Here is a 15,094-nt window from a genome sequence, read left to right as displayed (position 1 = left end):
GAACCCGGATGTTACACCGTAACTGGTAGTTATAAAGGGTATGTCTATGTTTGACATGATGAAATAGACAAAAACTATGTAGTCAAAGTTTATTCGTTCCTTCTGCCTTAATAGGAGAAGCGATATCTATGGGCCCCTTAATGATTTGGTGCTGACATCTAAAGTGCTTGGCCGAGCCCTGACTGAAATTGATGTGTTCAATTTAGTAGTCAGATGTAGTCGTCACAAATCTATATTGGGAAACATAATCTTGAATTCTTGAGATTGACCAGTATCCATGTCTCGAATTCATATAGATATCATAGAATGAAGGGATAGTTGATCACTTATCTAAGGGTTGAATCTTGATTAGATCAAGAGTTCGGTAGTTGCATTGGATGACTAACTGTCTGTTGATTATTGGAGAAATATTAGTCCTCGTATAGTTGATGACTTGTCCAAGTGGGAGACTGTTGGAATTGTGTCCAAGGTCATTAATTATTGGTAATATTTCTAATAATAGTAGGGTCCTTTTGGGTTGCCTTCAAGACCCAAATTGAGTAGAATAAATAAAGGAGAAATTAGTTTATGGTTAATAATTAATTAGAAACTAATTGGAAATATATTTTGGGAATTAATTAACAGTTTAATTAATTAAATGGTTGAATGTTCATTAATCGATAGTTGGTTAATCAGGAATGTTCCAGAACCTTATGAAATTAGGGTTGGATGAAATTCACTCCATCCCACATGGGAAAGGAGTGAAATTTCGTGGTTATGCCTCCATCCCATATGGGAAGGAGTACAAAACCCTAGGAGGCATCCAAGGCTATAAATAGGGTCTTAGGGATTTCATTCCTCCTTGCACCATGGCTTGAAGTATTCACCAACCTTTCTTCCTCTCCCTATTAGGGACGATTTCTAACCCTTTTGGGTTTGGGAAATTGACCCTTATCCTAGTTATTTTTATTCCACTCTTTTGTGTCATTGGGTGTGATACCATTAGAGGGATTCTGGTTTGGATCCTTTCATCCAAGCAACTTCATGGAGGTTCAAGATCTCAAGCATAGAGATCAAGGGCTACATAAGAGATATGTTTTCTTACTTATGTTTTAGTTTTCTAGGGTTGATGTAATTAGCATGAAGCCATAGATCTATAGGATGCATGTACACTTAGGTATATCGTTGTTTCGATTTTTGCGCTGCCTAGTTTTAGAGTGTATTTGATTCATAGAAAACCCAAAAATAAGTGCCTAGGGATAACCCCTGGGTCTTCCTACGATACATAAACATAATGGGCTGGTATTGTGGCCGTAGAACCATGCACACAGTGAGGAGACTCATCTCACACTGCTGAAGACTAGTTGAACACTTCTGACTGCTAACCGGCAACTCCTGAACTGCTGATCCTTCGGCTCCCCGAACTATCAATACCCAAAATAACACTTAGATCACAATACCCTCAAAAGTCAACCCATGTCAAACTTGGTCAAAGTTAACGGTCAAAGTCAATGCTCCGAGTTGACTCACCAACTCGTCGAGTCCCACAATCCACACGTAACTCTGGACTTCAATCCTACTCGTCGAGTCTTCCTTGAGCTCATCGAGTTCACCTTTAAACACATCAGGATCCATTTACAACCGACTCGCTGAGTTCACCTTTGAACTCGTCGAGTCCATCTTCATAAGTTAGGGATATTGCCTTAGACTCGCCGAGTTCATTCCTTGAACTCATCGAGTACGATGATCTTCAAGTCCATAATGAACCCAACTGGCTGAGTCCTCTACCAACTCAACACACACCCACTAACAGAAGGGTTTTGGGCAAAAAAACAGTCTGACTCGCCGAGTCCTAAGAGCAACTCATCGAGTCCTCCTAAGTCCAATTCTATTTAGACGATTTTAGTCGAGCACAAAGAATCCAAATCATAGATATGGACCCAACCACTTCATAACCATGCAAAGCTTCTGCCTTTTCCTCCATTCATGGCCTTTTGAGCTAAAAAGGCCAAAAGAACACTTCTTATGTTTGCATGGGGATTCCTATGGCATAAAGCTTGCAGCTTTATGCCATAACAACCCTTAATGGTGCTGGATCTGAAAACATAAGCCCTTGGGACGTCCATTCCTCTCATGCTAGGGTTCTTGGACCAAAAACACCTAAAAGTGACAAAGGAGAGATCTATGTCCATAATGGTCAAGATTGAAACTTTCTTAACAGAAAATGGAGGAGGATGCAAGAGGATTCTGGATCTACTAGTCTCTTCTTGTATCCCAAGGCTTCACCTTCTTCTTCAAGATCTAAAACACTCAAGGATGCTCACAAATGGCTCACAAGCACATGAAAGGCACTAGGGTTTCACTCTGGACTTGAGAGAGCATTTAGGAGGTTGATGGAGTGTTATAATGTTCTTTAAATAGGGTACAAGGCCTGAATTTAGGGTTTTCCAAACCCATACCAACTCGCCAAATCGGTCCCCCGACTCGTCGAGTAGGTCACTTAACCCGCGACCCACAACGTACTCCTATTCGTTGAGTCATTCCATCAACTCGACGAGTTACCTCCTGATTTTGAGGTTTTTCTGACCTTTCTAAGTCTTATGAATTCAGGGTGTTACAATGGATTAGGCACTTAATGGTTGAAATTGCACAACAACCCAGTACGTTAGGCGTACTAAGATGTACGTCACGCATACTGCTTGGGATTGAAGTACGTTGAGCTTACTGGTATTACGCCGCGTGTATGCCCCGGTAGGCCTTTGGCACACTTCTGGTTTTGATGTATATAAAAGTGATTATCGGATCAAACTTTTTTTTCTTTTTATTAATGATAAACATAAGGACTTTTGTGTTAATTACTTATAGGTACCCATACCAAATTTGATAAAACGTGAGCTGCTTGGTGGCAAAATATAAGGATGAACATATGGACCGGGGAACCGGTACCAGAACCGGAACCGGAAACGGAACCCGATGGAACCGGTCGAGCCGGGAACAAGACGATATTCTTGTGGATTTTTGAAACCGGGAATCGGTAGGAACCAGAACCGGTAGAACCGGCAAAAACCGGAACCGTATGTTGTTATTTCTCGAGGACCGGTTCCAACATTGAAGATACGGCAAGAACCGGTAGAACCGACGGTCCGTTTCGGTTCTTAATTTTGGCCGACTTTCGTTCCCGGGCTGGGTTCGGTTCGGGCCGGTTCCAGCCGGGTCGGTTCCTTTGCTCGTCCCTAGCAAAATACATATTTTCTTAATAGTTTAGGGACTAAATGTATAAATTCTCAAATAGATGAATGCCCATCCTGTTTTTCCCACCACCCAACAGTTCTCAAGAACCTGCGCAAAATGAACGCTCTCCTCCTCCCTCCACCCTTATCCACCACCAACCGCTTCCTCCGCCACCGGAACCTCTACCAACCACTGCCACAATCGCTCTCCTCCTCTACCTTTCACATAAGCCACTCACATCTCCGTGCATCACCCTCCTTTTCCTCTTCCCCTTTCTTATCCGAAGATGACACAATTACACAAGACGCCGTCGTTTCCCTCTACCCCCATCGCAGGTACGACTTCTCTCCCCTCCTCCAGTTCCTCTCCACCTACAATTCGGACTCCGAAACATCCGATTCCAACTCACCCACGTCACTCGACCAGACCGAGCTACGGCTCGCTGAGTCATACCGAGTAGTCCCAGGTCCACTATGGCACTCTCTTCTCAAATCCCTGACATCTTCTTCAACATCCTCTTTCGAAATCGCATACGCCCTCGTTACTTGGCTCCAGAAGCATAATCTCTGTTTCTCATATGAACTGCTCTACTCAATTTTAATCCATGCCCTCGGACGCTCCGAGAAGTTATACGAAGCTTTTTTGTTATCTCAGAAACAAACGATGACTCCCATTACGTATAATGCACTGATTGGTGCATGCGCGCGTAACGATGAGTTGGAGAAAGCCATCAATTTGATGAACAGGATGCGGCGGGAAGGTTACCAATCAGATTTTGTGAATTACAGCTTAATTATTCAGTCTTTAGTTCGTAGTAATAAAATCGATTCAGTGTTGTTAGAAAAATTGTACGCTGAAATGATATCAGATGCTATCGAGCTAGATGGGCAATTGTTGAATGATATAGTTTTAGGGTTTGCTAAATCAGGTGATGTCGATAGAGCTATGTACTTCTTAGGTGTGATTCAAGGGAAAGGGATGAACCCAAGAACCTCCACTGTCGTCTCTTTGATTTTGCAGTTGGGGAATTTGGGTAGAGCCGAGGAGGCGGAAGCCATTTTTGAAGAAATTAAAGAAGGCGGAGTGATACCCAGAACCAGAGCCTACAATGCTGTGTTAAAAGGGTATGTTAAAAATGGTAGCTTGAAAGATGCAGAGTCAATAGTAAGTGAAATGGAGAAAAATGGGGTTTCACCTGATGATCATACATATAGCCTTTTGATTGATGCATATGGGAACGTGGGTAGATGGGAAAGTGCAAGAATCGTGCTGAAAGAGATGGAATCCAACAATGTAAAGCCAAACTCATTAGTTTTCAGTAGGATTTTAGCAAGTTATCGTGACAGAGGTGAGTGGCAAAAAACATTTAAAGTATTAAAAGAGATGCAGAAATGTGGAGTAAAGCCAGATAGACAATTCTATAATGTTATGATCGATACATTTGGAAAATACAATATCCTTGATCATGTAATGGCAACAGTGGAACGAATGAAAGTTGATGGGATTGAGCCAGATACTGTAACAATGAACACACTCATAGATTGTTACTGTAAATCAGGGGATCACAAGAAAGCAGAGAACCTGTTCGATGAAATGCAGCAAAGAGGGTGTTTACCTTGTACAACCACTTATAACATAATGATCAATTCTTTTGGGCAACAGGAGAAATGGGTTGATGTTAAACACTTGTTGGGGAAGATGCAGAGTGAAGGTTTATTGCCAAATGTTGTTACTTATACTACACTGATTGATGTATATGGAAAATCAGGGAGATATACAGATGCAATCGAGTGCTTAGAGGTGATGAAGTCTGCTGGTTTAAAGCCATCATTGACTATGTATAACGCCTTGATTAATGCCTATGCACAAAGGGTATGTATGTTCTCATCTTCCTCACATAAATAGCAAGTTTCATGAAAATTTTAAGTTGATGTAAATGATGTCATGAATCAGGGTTTATCAAATCAAGCAGCTAATACGTTTAGGATCATGACAAGTGATGGTTTGAAGCCGAGTAATTTAGCTCTAAATGCATTAATCAATGCATTTGGTGAGGATAGAAGAGATGTTGAAGCCTTTGCAGTTTTACAATACATGAAGGAAAATGTAAGTGAAAAGATTGTAACTCCAAGAATCGTGTTTTTTTTTTAAACTTATAACCGTTTTATTGTTTCCAATTACAGGGTGTGAAACCGGATGTTGTCACATACACTACTCTCATGAAAGCTTTAATTCGCGTGGAGAAATTTAGTGAGGTATGTAACTTGTAATGTAGCTAAAAAAACGTTATTTTTGTAAAAAGAAAATGGATTGACATAATTTGTTTTTCAGGTTCCACGTGTATATGAGGAAATGGTATCATATGGGTGCACTCCAGATGGGAAAGCTAGGGCTACACTAAGGTCTGCTTTGAGGTACATGAGAAAGACTCTTGAGTCTTGAATCATATAGTACAAACCTTAAACGAGTCAAAAGTACTAGGTCAGCTAACAGAAAAACTGCAGACTCAATCACATGTGACACGAGGTTAGTTTCACAGAATCTTGGCTTGTTAAATTAAATTAAAACACGGCTTTTTACATGTTTAAAATTTTGGTACTTTGTGTTGGACAGGTATATATATCGACTTTTAAGGATGTGAAGCTCATGGGTCGTTTAAAATGATGTGAAGGAGTGAATTATATTGAACACCATGATACATACGAGGTTTGTGTACTTTTGTGTTATATTTGCACATACCAAGGTTTTAGTGTAATCATGTAAATGTACACTATAAGGAACTTAAATTAGATACAAAAATTGTTTCTAAATAGTGCAACTTTGGATTTTGTCACGAGATATAACATTTTTTTACTAAGTTAGCAACTTAGCAATGATTATAAGATATTGGCGATATTGATTGTGATCTAACGACAATAGAAGTTGATAATATGTTGTGTTTGCTAAATGAATGAGCAAAAAACAAAGAAACACACTTTTTCTAATTAGCATAGTATAATGAGGATTGGTAAAATTAAAATACATAATAACACATCCAATCGAAGAGAAGCACGAAACACGAATAATAGGTATATAAATAAAGATGACATACACATAGAGTTTAGCTTCACTTGTTCATTTCTAGAGGACTCGGATCAAGAGATGCAAACTCCAAAAGCTCGGAATTATGTTTCAAGATATTTATATCATGTTCATCCATAGACACCCAAGCTTCTATCCCTTTACCACATCTCGTGTCAATCAAAACGATAAGATTCATAAAAACCGGACTACCATCAGAAACACTCCCACACACCCACATCGGCTTCCCCCAACCAAAATCCACCTCATAAAACCCCATCTTACACCAACTCGTAAACCCAACATGATCCCCACAATCTTTCAACCTTTTTAAACAATCTTCCATCATTTCTCTCCCTTTATCACCTTGTAGTTTCTTCACAAACTCACTATCGATTCTCGACACCCCATCATGTACTTTTCCAACAAGGTTTCCAAATTCGATTTCAGACTCGGTTTTACATTCCGCATCCGCTATCCAAATCAAGTTCCTGATGGAATTTTCTAATGGAAATGACGATAATACCCTTTTGCGAAGGTTCACAACATGGCTTAACAAAGATGGTTTCCAAGAACCGGTCTTTTCTTCAGATGTAGCCATCACACATTTCCATAGCAAACCCGAAACTACCTCAACACGTGTAGGATCTTTCACTTTCACCCCATTTGCCATTGTCTTTTCCTTGAGAGCATTGAGTTTTGATGAACTGAAAACGAATCTTTTTGTACTACATTTACCCATCTTGAACAATGATTTCCACATCACCATTGATGAATCTTTGAGCCATAAATCTTTTGTGGGAAACAAAGAGCTCGTGTTCATGTTCGGTTGCACAACTTCTTTCAACCCACAACAAGTCCCAGCCCAACCTCTTAGGAAAGTACTCAAGGCAGCACCATCAAGAATCTTGTGTGAAATACACAAACCAAGAGCGATTCCACCACACTCAAATATGTTAACTTGAATGTTACTCACATGACTTCCTTCATTACTCCCATTGAAACTAGGCTCACATGGAAGAAATCTATTGATCAGATTGAAATTTGGATGCTTCAAGAACTCTTCGAGAGAAGCATCCACACGAGCCACTACAAAGTAAGCACCAATGTCTGTGCAATCGATAGAAAGGTCATCCTTTATTGTCCCAGCTAAAGGGTAGAATCGTGTTAATGTATTGGATAACGAATTCTTTAAAGATTTCAACTTTTCTTGGACTTGAAGATCACTGGTGTGATCTTTATCATTTGGGTAGTATAGTATGATGGGGGCGTAAGGGGCAGGAATGAGTTGATCCACGATGGAAAGATTGAATGATTTAAGGTGTGGTGGTGTTGGGGAAGATGGTTTTATTTGCTCTCTCAGAATGATCTCGACCCTTGTCATATTGGCTTTGTAGTGTTTAGAAACGTAAGCCTTCAACAAATTTAATCAAAATAGTTTTGATTAACAAAAAAATCTTGTAGCTAGAACACTTTTATTTTGTATACAAAGAACACGACCGAACTTTTATCACCAAACAAATACACAGAAGTGAACCTTATTGATTACAAGACTAGAACTATACGATTACAAAGAAAAAAACTTAGGTGGGTATCTTTAATGGAAGACGAATTCTCTCAAAATGCTCAACAAAATATCTAGTGTTTGACCATAATGAGAGACATAAATGTCAACACTCAATACCCAGTTTATACTTTATACTCTTATTCGGATCAGGTAACACTCTACTTTTCCAACTTTGATCAGGTAGCACTCTTCAAGTCCTCAGCTTTCTAACTTGCCAAACCCAGTCCTCCAACTTTCAGCACCTTTATTTAAAGATCTCACAAACGTTCTATCCACCTTTCAACCTCTCGAACCATGGATGTCACCCTTAATTTGTATGGCCGAATATGTTTTTTTTTTTTTTTTTTTTTTTTTTCAATTTAACTAGCCATAGCCATAGCAATAGTAAAACAAAATCATTTACAAGTTAAATGATAATGATATATTTATTATTAATAACATATATTTATCGATATTTTCATTGCATCATTGTATTCAACGCAATGGTTGGACATTTCAGAGATTTAGCCAACTTACAAGATTCGAAAACTAAAAGGTTAGAAAATTACCTATTTACAAGTGATCAAGACTTAGAAAACATCTATCCATGCATCTAAACACAAAAAAGTAGAAAATATGACTAGTTTATAACTTTATATGGATCGGTGGACCCACAACTAAATTGCTCGGTGGTTCATATATAGCAGCTTCGATCAAACGATCACTTGTTCATGTCTAGAGGACTCGGATCAAGTGATGCAAACTCCAAGAGCTCGGAGTTGTGTTTTAAAATATGCATTTCGTGTTCATCCATAGACACCCAAGCTTCTATCCCCTCACCACATCTCGTGTCCATCAAAACAATAAAGTTCATAAAAACTGGACTACCATCACAAACACTCCCACACACCCACATCGGCTTTCCCCAACCAAAATCCACTTCATAAAACCCCATCTTACACCAACTCGTAAACCCAACATAATCCCCACAATCTTTCAACCTTTTCAATGAATCTTCCATCACTTCTATCCCTTTGTCACCTTGCATGTTCTTCACAAACTCACCATCAATTCTCGACACCCCATCACGTACTTTTCCAACCAGATTTCCTAATCCGATTTCAGACTCGGTTTTACATTCAGCATCCGCTATCCAAATCAAGTTCCCGATGGAATTTTCTAATGAAAATGATGATAATATCCTTTTGCGAAGGTTCACAACATGGCTTAACAAAGATGGCTTCCAAAAGCCAGCCTTTTCTTCCGATGCAGCCATCATACACTTCCATAGCAAAGCCGACACCACCTCAACACGTGAAGCATGTTTCACCCTGTTTCCCACTGCCTTCGCCTTGAGAGCATCGAGTTTTGAAGAACTGAAAACGAATCTTTTTGTGCTACATTTACCCATCTTGAACAATGAACCCCACATCACCATTGATGAATCTTTGAGCCATAAATCTTTTGCGGGAAACAAAGAGCTTGTGTTCATGTTCGGGTACACAACTTCTTTCAACCCACAACAAGTCCCAGCCCACCCTCTTAGGAAAATACTCAACGCAGCACCATCAAGAATCTTGTGTGAAATACACAAACTAATAGCGATCCCATTACATTCAAAAATGTTCACTTGAATGTTACTCACATGACTTCCTTCGTTACTCCCATTGAAACTAGGTTCACATGGAAGAAACCGGTTGATCAGATCAAAATCTGGATGATTCAGGAACTCATCAAGATAAGCATCGACATGAGCCACTGCAAAGTAAGCACCAACGTCTGTACAATCAATAGAAAGGTCGTCCTTTATAGTCCCGGCTAAAGGATAGAAGCGTGTTAATGTTTTGGATAATGAAATCTTTAAAGATTTCAACCGTTCTTGGACTTCAAGATCACTGGCTTGATCTTGATTTGGATAGTATAGTATGATGGGTGCATAAGGAGCAGGAATGAGCTGATCCAAGATGGAAAGATTGTATGATTTCAGGTGTGGTGGTGTTGGAGAAGATGGTTTTATGTTCTCTCTAGAAATGATCTCGACTCTAGTCATTCTTTTTGGCTTGGTAGAATTATAGAACACACTGAAACAAGATTGGAGTTTTATAAAGAGGAGTGACTAAGTGAAGAGTTGTTAAATAAGTGAAGATAGATCAAGCGAAACGTCCATTGGGGCCGGCTGAAATGTCCGTTTCTTAATTAATCACTAGATTTAAAAATTAAGTCTTTGACGAATTAGTTTATTACAAACTTCTTCTGTTGTCAGCATCAATGGCTATTAAATACTGATTTATAACGCATTATTCAACTGTTACGACGAACGTGGTGGTGGCAAGTGCAAGAAGCATGCGATTGATGGCGTATACGACTAGCATGCTGTTCAAACACCATGACAGCAGCACAGCCGATGCGCCACCACTACCAGCAGCATGCATATAATTTATAAGAAAAAGTATCAACAGTCGCTATCGTTTTGAGTATCATTTTTGTTGATGATTAGATAGATGCCAACAGCCACCTTTATTGTCTAGACTGCCGCTTGGATCGCTACATCTGCGAATCTTGTTTTTATAGGAATTTGGGAACACTCGAACAAGAAAATCTTTATGCGACACATTGGATGTTCCGTTGGAAGGTTGCGTGTGACAGCCTCCTCCCTTGTTTCATTCAGTGGTTCAACTTTTGGCTGCATAAGCTCGTTAATTTTATATATATGTGGCGTAATAATCAATGCCCATCTTTATGCCTATCTTATCATAATTATATAATAAAATATGCATAGGAGTTGACACATATTTTATCTTCTTGTAAATGATTCTCTTGTTCAGAATGAAAAAATTGATAATTTGATGGTACGTCTAATTAGTTTTAGTCAATGAATGTATTGGTAATGTATGTTAGAGATTAGACGCAACAAGCCAACAAAATAGTGAGGATAACTCGTGTAACATCTCTCGATAGGGCTTATTTGAAAAAATACTTGAGAAAAACATTTGTAGTTCCTAAAAATTCAAAGTTTATGTTTGCGGAAAAATAATTTTGTCCCGATAAAGTAAACTTAATTAAGATTGAAAACTAGAGAGTTGTAAAAAATAAAATACTACATGGTTCAAACACACCATACATTCGATCAAACCATATTGAAAGAGTCTTCAATCTGAACACACATCAAAATAAATTAGACAATAGATTTTTCTAATGAATTATCTAGTGGTCAATTCGTTGAAACAAATGATGATAATCCAACTTACTCAAATCAATCCTCCTCTAAGAAAACAACCAAAATACACAAAGTACTTGGATTTATTAACCCAACTCAAACAAAGAGTCTTATATGCCCAAAATATTTACTTTAAACAAAGTCATTTCTAAAAGGAACAAATAAGTCCTATAATTTACATAAAAGGATAAACCAAGATTTTTATTACCTATTGTTGAGTTAGTAGAATTTTGACAACTAATATAGTTTTATTAGCTTAAATCATAGTTGTTTTATGATCATAAAGTAATTATGACTAGTATTTTGACCAAAACCTAGATTAGGTGAGATAATTGTAATTGCAATAAATTAGGATTTGATAAATTTAAAACCTAATAAAATACACACACATACACAGAGATATAACTCACATCATTTTCATGTTCATCTTTCACACGATCTGCTAAAATAAAGCCAACATCTTCTATACAAATCGTATCATCTTCAGGGTTTGGTTCTTCCTCCTGAATCCAATGAAACAAAGGTTCATGTAGGTAGTCCACATACACATTCAACCTCTTATTTTCATTAGCAACTTCAAAGAAACTTATTAAAGTTGTACTCATTATGTATGATATGAAACCCCTCAGCCAAACTTACTTAAGACACACAGTAATACACATTTTTGCAAAAGCAGTTGATAAGTATTTCAAGAAAGGTGAAGAAATAAGAGAAGTTCATCTTGTTCACATCAATATCTCATACAAATGCTATGATTAGGTCAAAATACATCGTTAGGTCAAAATACATCAATGGAGTAGTTGTGAATGTGTCATTGTAGCGTACATCCAAGATTGAAATTGCCTCTTCTGCCATGATCGATTGCAATTAAGTAAGATTGGGAATAATGTGGCACTATACTATGTGCCACATTATACTATGTGTTGACTTCCAATGTAACACCACTTGTCACATGATTATTAGTATTTATGATTATGATATGATGGGAGTATCTAGCACCAAGAACTTTCAAAAGATCTTTAAAACAAATGTTTTTCACAGTAAACGAACCCAAAATCAAAATCAAGTAATATTATATGGAAATTTCTCTCATAAAAATGCTACAAAATGGGTATTCAATTGGTTAAGGAAAGCAAGGGATATGAGTCAAATGTACTTATCAATTAGAAATAAGAATCAAGAAGCAATTCCTGTGTGATTATCAATCATATAGAATAGTATATTTAGCCTACTTTCTTTATGTTGTAAACAGAAGATACACAAGACCCTTCAAGTACTCCACTATTTCTGATCCACCAAGCTTTGAACTTCCATAAACTCTGTCAACAAAAGTAATCGGAACCTAAAACATCCAAACAGAATCCAAATTAGTAAATTCCTATGTAATTTTAATAAGGAAAAAAGAAATAAAGACAAAGAACCTCTTCAATATGGTATCCTTTTCTTGATGCTCGAACAATCATCTCCATTTGGAAAACATACCCTTTGCTCACACAAGAGCTTATAATGTCTTCAAGCACAGATTTTTTATAAAGACTACACCATACAAGTAAAAAAAATATATAATTTAAAATGGTAAATGGTAAAACTGTAAAAGTAGATAAATTTGATGTTTCAAGATTATTTACCGAAACGACCCTGTCAAGTCAGATACACCAGGCCAAAGAAGTGTATGTGCAAGAACATTTGCCCCTCTACTTGTCAATTTGCGCATAAGTGTCCAACCATGCACACCGCCACCTGTCACATAGCGGGTCCCAGTAACAATACTCGCTCCTGTCTCCATTTGTTTCCTGAATTTATTATGCCCCTTGTTGTAAATTTTAGGAAATGGAAACGAATTTCAACATCAAGATTTGTGAAAGTTTCTTACTTAATAAACTGTGGAAGATACTTTGGCTGTGTAGATAGATTTACATACGAAAGAAACCAGGAAACAGATTGATTAGTTGGCAGAAAGAGGAATTTACTATAATGCCCTTAAGGCTTAAACAAATTACTTACATGGTGTGACAGATCAGCATCCATTATTATGACAAAATTTCCAGAAGCATGTTTCAGACCATGAATGTAAGCAGTCCCTGGTTAACAAAGAAAATTAGGTTAATTCATGCTTATAAATTTATAATCTGAAGTTTTACTTAAATAAATAAGGAGATACCTAATCCGAGCTTTCTGGGCCTAGGTCTTAATAGCTGCATTAAGAAGATTACAAAATTAGGACTTATTAGCATGTAAATGAGAGATATAAAAAAATAAAAAAGTAGTGTACATACAATGCGATCTTCACCATAGACTTGCTGTAATTGCTTGACAATATCTTGAGTTCCATCAGGACTTCCATCATCCACAATGATTATTTCAAAGTTAATATCCCTGAAAGTATAACAATATGTCATGATTTGAAAACAACCAGGAAGTGTTATAAAATCTGTTAACAAAATTCACAGTTTGAGCTAATGATAATGGCCATGTAGCAGATACTTAACTTTGAGGAGAGTTTAATAGAAGATAGCTACAAAACTGAAGGAAAGATCTCTTAAGCACTAAGCAGGCATTCATGCAAACTGGAATTCAGTTTCAATAGAAAAAAGACAAGGAGAAAATATCGGTAAGGAAGCTAAAGCCATTGCTAGTATTTCTCCAAAGTTGAGTTGAGGTTTCCCTTGTTGAAAAGCTGTGATTTTGAGAAATTACTGAAATTAATCTAGTGTATTGCTTGTTTTGGTATGCTTTTGATCAAGAAATGATGAAATTGGTAGAATCGCGTTCATATGGCATGTAGAAACTACATACATAGATCTTACAGAAAATTAAACAAGCATCCCAATTTTACGTTTAACAAGCAACGAAATAGTATTTATGTAGAGTTCAAAGGAATGATCTCTAAGGTTTAGAATTAAAATCTAGGTTAATTTAGTTCGAAATGCTAAGCAGATGTTCCCCCAATTTTCCAAGCCATGGATTTGCAGTTAACTTGCAGAATCCCAAATCAATCCATCACACAGATCAAAACATGATACATATAGAGAGAGATGTAACTTACGGGATATGCTTGAAGACGAGGTAGACGATGAGAGCGATATTGAGTCGTTCGTTGTAAGTTGGCACTATTATACTATACAAGTTCGTATTCCGCGGTTGCGACATTTTCAGATCAAAATTCAAAAGCCCTAAATCTCCAATTCTGGATTTGCAGTTTGAAATACGGAAAGAGGTTTGCTTGCTAATGATAATCAGGAAGACCCGAAGCGTAACCCGACAAGACCCGTTTGCTGTTGGCAGTTGCCGTCGGTTTTGACGTCCTGTCAATAGGGTATAGAAAAAACCCCGAAAACCCCAATGAAGTTGAAAAACCAAATCAAGTTCTAGAAATGGGCGATTAAATTTTACTTTTTAAATATCAAATTCCATAAAAAAACTTCTGTACGTTAGTATTTTTCTTTTTCTTTTTTGGTTAATTAGGGGTGGGAATTATTTGGTATGAAACCGAAAAACCTAAAAACCAAATCGAACCCAAATCGATTTCAAATCAAATCATATGCAAATTCGATTTTTGGTAGGGCCAAGACCAAACCGAATTGTAAATTTAGTTTTTGGTTTGAGTTTCAGTCACTTGAAGTTTAAATCGAACCAAACCGAAAAAACTAAATTTCATAAATTAATTAATTAAAAAATATATTATATATTTCATAGTCTGATTCATGCTCCTAATTTTTATTCCGCGTATGTCATTTCGTTTTTGGATCATCAATATTTTATATATTAAATAATAATATTAGTTATAAAGTAAAAAATCATTTTAGCTAGTACTAGTATAATTTTATTATTGTATTAAACTTTAGATCTTTTTGTATGAAACTTCAAATTTGTATGTTTGTAATGTTAGGTTTCCATGTTAAAAACATTGTAATTTATATTTGGAAAATTACAACATTATTTTTATTTTTAACTTGATATTTGGTTTCTTTGGTTTTCAAACCGAACCAAACCGAATTAGAATTTGGTTTTGGGTTTGGTCTAGAAATTATGAATTCAATTTAGTTCGGTTTTTAAATTGG

At 37.1% G+C, this 15,094-nt stretch overlaps 4 protein-coding genes across 5 annotated transcripts; 1 reads left to right on the top strand and 3 right to left on the bottom strand.

Annotated features, from left to right (window-relative positions):
- Positions 1 to 3,291: 3,291 nt before the first annotated feature.
- On the top strand, positions 3,292 to 6,071 carry LOC111921229 (pentatricopeptide repeat-containing protein At5g42310, chloroplastic). 2 transcript variants are annotated; one of them, XR_006186687.1, is made up of 5 exons: positions 3,292 to 5,082; positions 5,164 to 5,316; positions 5,394 to 5,465; positions 5,542 to 5,736; positions 5,824 to 6,071. XR_006186687.1 is itself a non-coding variant. In XM_023916802.2 (5 exons), exons 1-5 carry the CDS (start codon positions 3,328 to 3,330, stop codon positions 5,849 to 5,851), a joined length of 2,091 nt encoding a protein of 696 aa, XP_023772570.1. In that variant the 5' UTR covers positions 3,292 to 3,327; the 3' UTR covers positions 5,852 to 6,071. The 2 variants fall into 2 exon arrangements, 1 of the variants encoding a protein (XP_023772570.1); XM_023916802.2 differs by having other exon boundaries at positions 5,542 to 5,624.
- A 157-nt stretch (positions 6,072 to 6,228) lies between these two features.
- On the bottom strand, positions 6,229 to 8,389 carry LOC111921324 (stemmadenine O-acetyltransferase-like). The gene has a single exon (XM_023916890.3). The coding sequence runs from the start codon at positions 7,652 to 7,654 to the stop codon at positions 6,317 to 6,319; it is 1,338 nt and encodes a 445-aa protein (XP_023772658.1). The 5' UTR covers positions 7,655 to 8,389; the 3' UTR covers positions 6,229 to 6,316.
- Positions 8,390 to 8,503: 114 nt separating this feature from the next.
- LOC111921325 (stemmadenine O-acetyltransferase) lies at positions 8,504 to 10,306 on the bottom strand. Its single transcript, XM_023916891.3, has one exon. It carries the CDS (start codon positions 9,864 to 9,866, stop codon positions 8,538 to 8,540), a length of 1,329 nt encoding a protein of 442 aa, XP_023772659.1. The 5' UTR covers positions 9,867 to 10,306; the 3' UTR covers positions 8,504 to 8,537.
- Positions 10,307 to 12,080: 1,774 nt separating this feature from the next.
- On the bottom strand, positions 12,081 to 14,386 carry LOC111921230 (dolichol-phosphate mannosyltransferase subunit 1). Its single transcript, XM_023916803.3, has 8 exons — positions 14,080 to 14,386; positions 13,310 to 13,409; positions 13,195 to 13,228; positions 13,038 to 13,114; positions 12,907 to 12,932; positions 12,662 to 12,826; positions 12,455 to 12,569; positions 12,081 to 12,375 (listed from the first exon to the last, which is right to left on the bottom strand). Exons 1-8 carry the CDS (start codon positions 14,181 to 14,183, stop codon positions 12,271 to 12,273), a joined length of 726 nt encoding a protein of 241 aa, XP_023772571.1. The 5' UTR covers positions 14,184 to 14,386; the 3' UTR covers positions 12,081 to 12,270.
- Between the last annotated feature and the right edge of the window lie 708 nt (positions 14,387 to 15,094).

Source organism: Lactuca sativa, chromosome 9, assembly GCF_002870075.4.
Source record: "Lactuca sativa cultivar Salinas chromosome 9, Lsat_Salinas_v11, whole genome shotgun sequence".
In the NCBI taxonomy this organism is placed as follows: Eukaryota; Viridiplantae; Streptophyta; class Magnoliopsida; order Asterales; family Asteraceae; genus Lactuca; species Lactuca sativa.
This window is presented reverse-complemented; position numbering and strand designations above follow the sequence as displayed.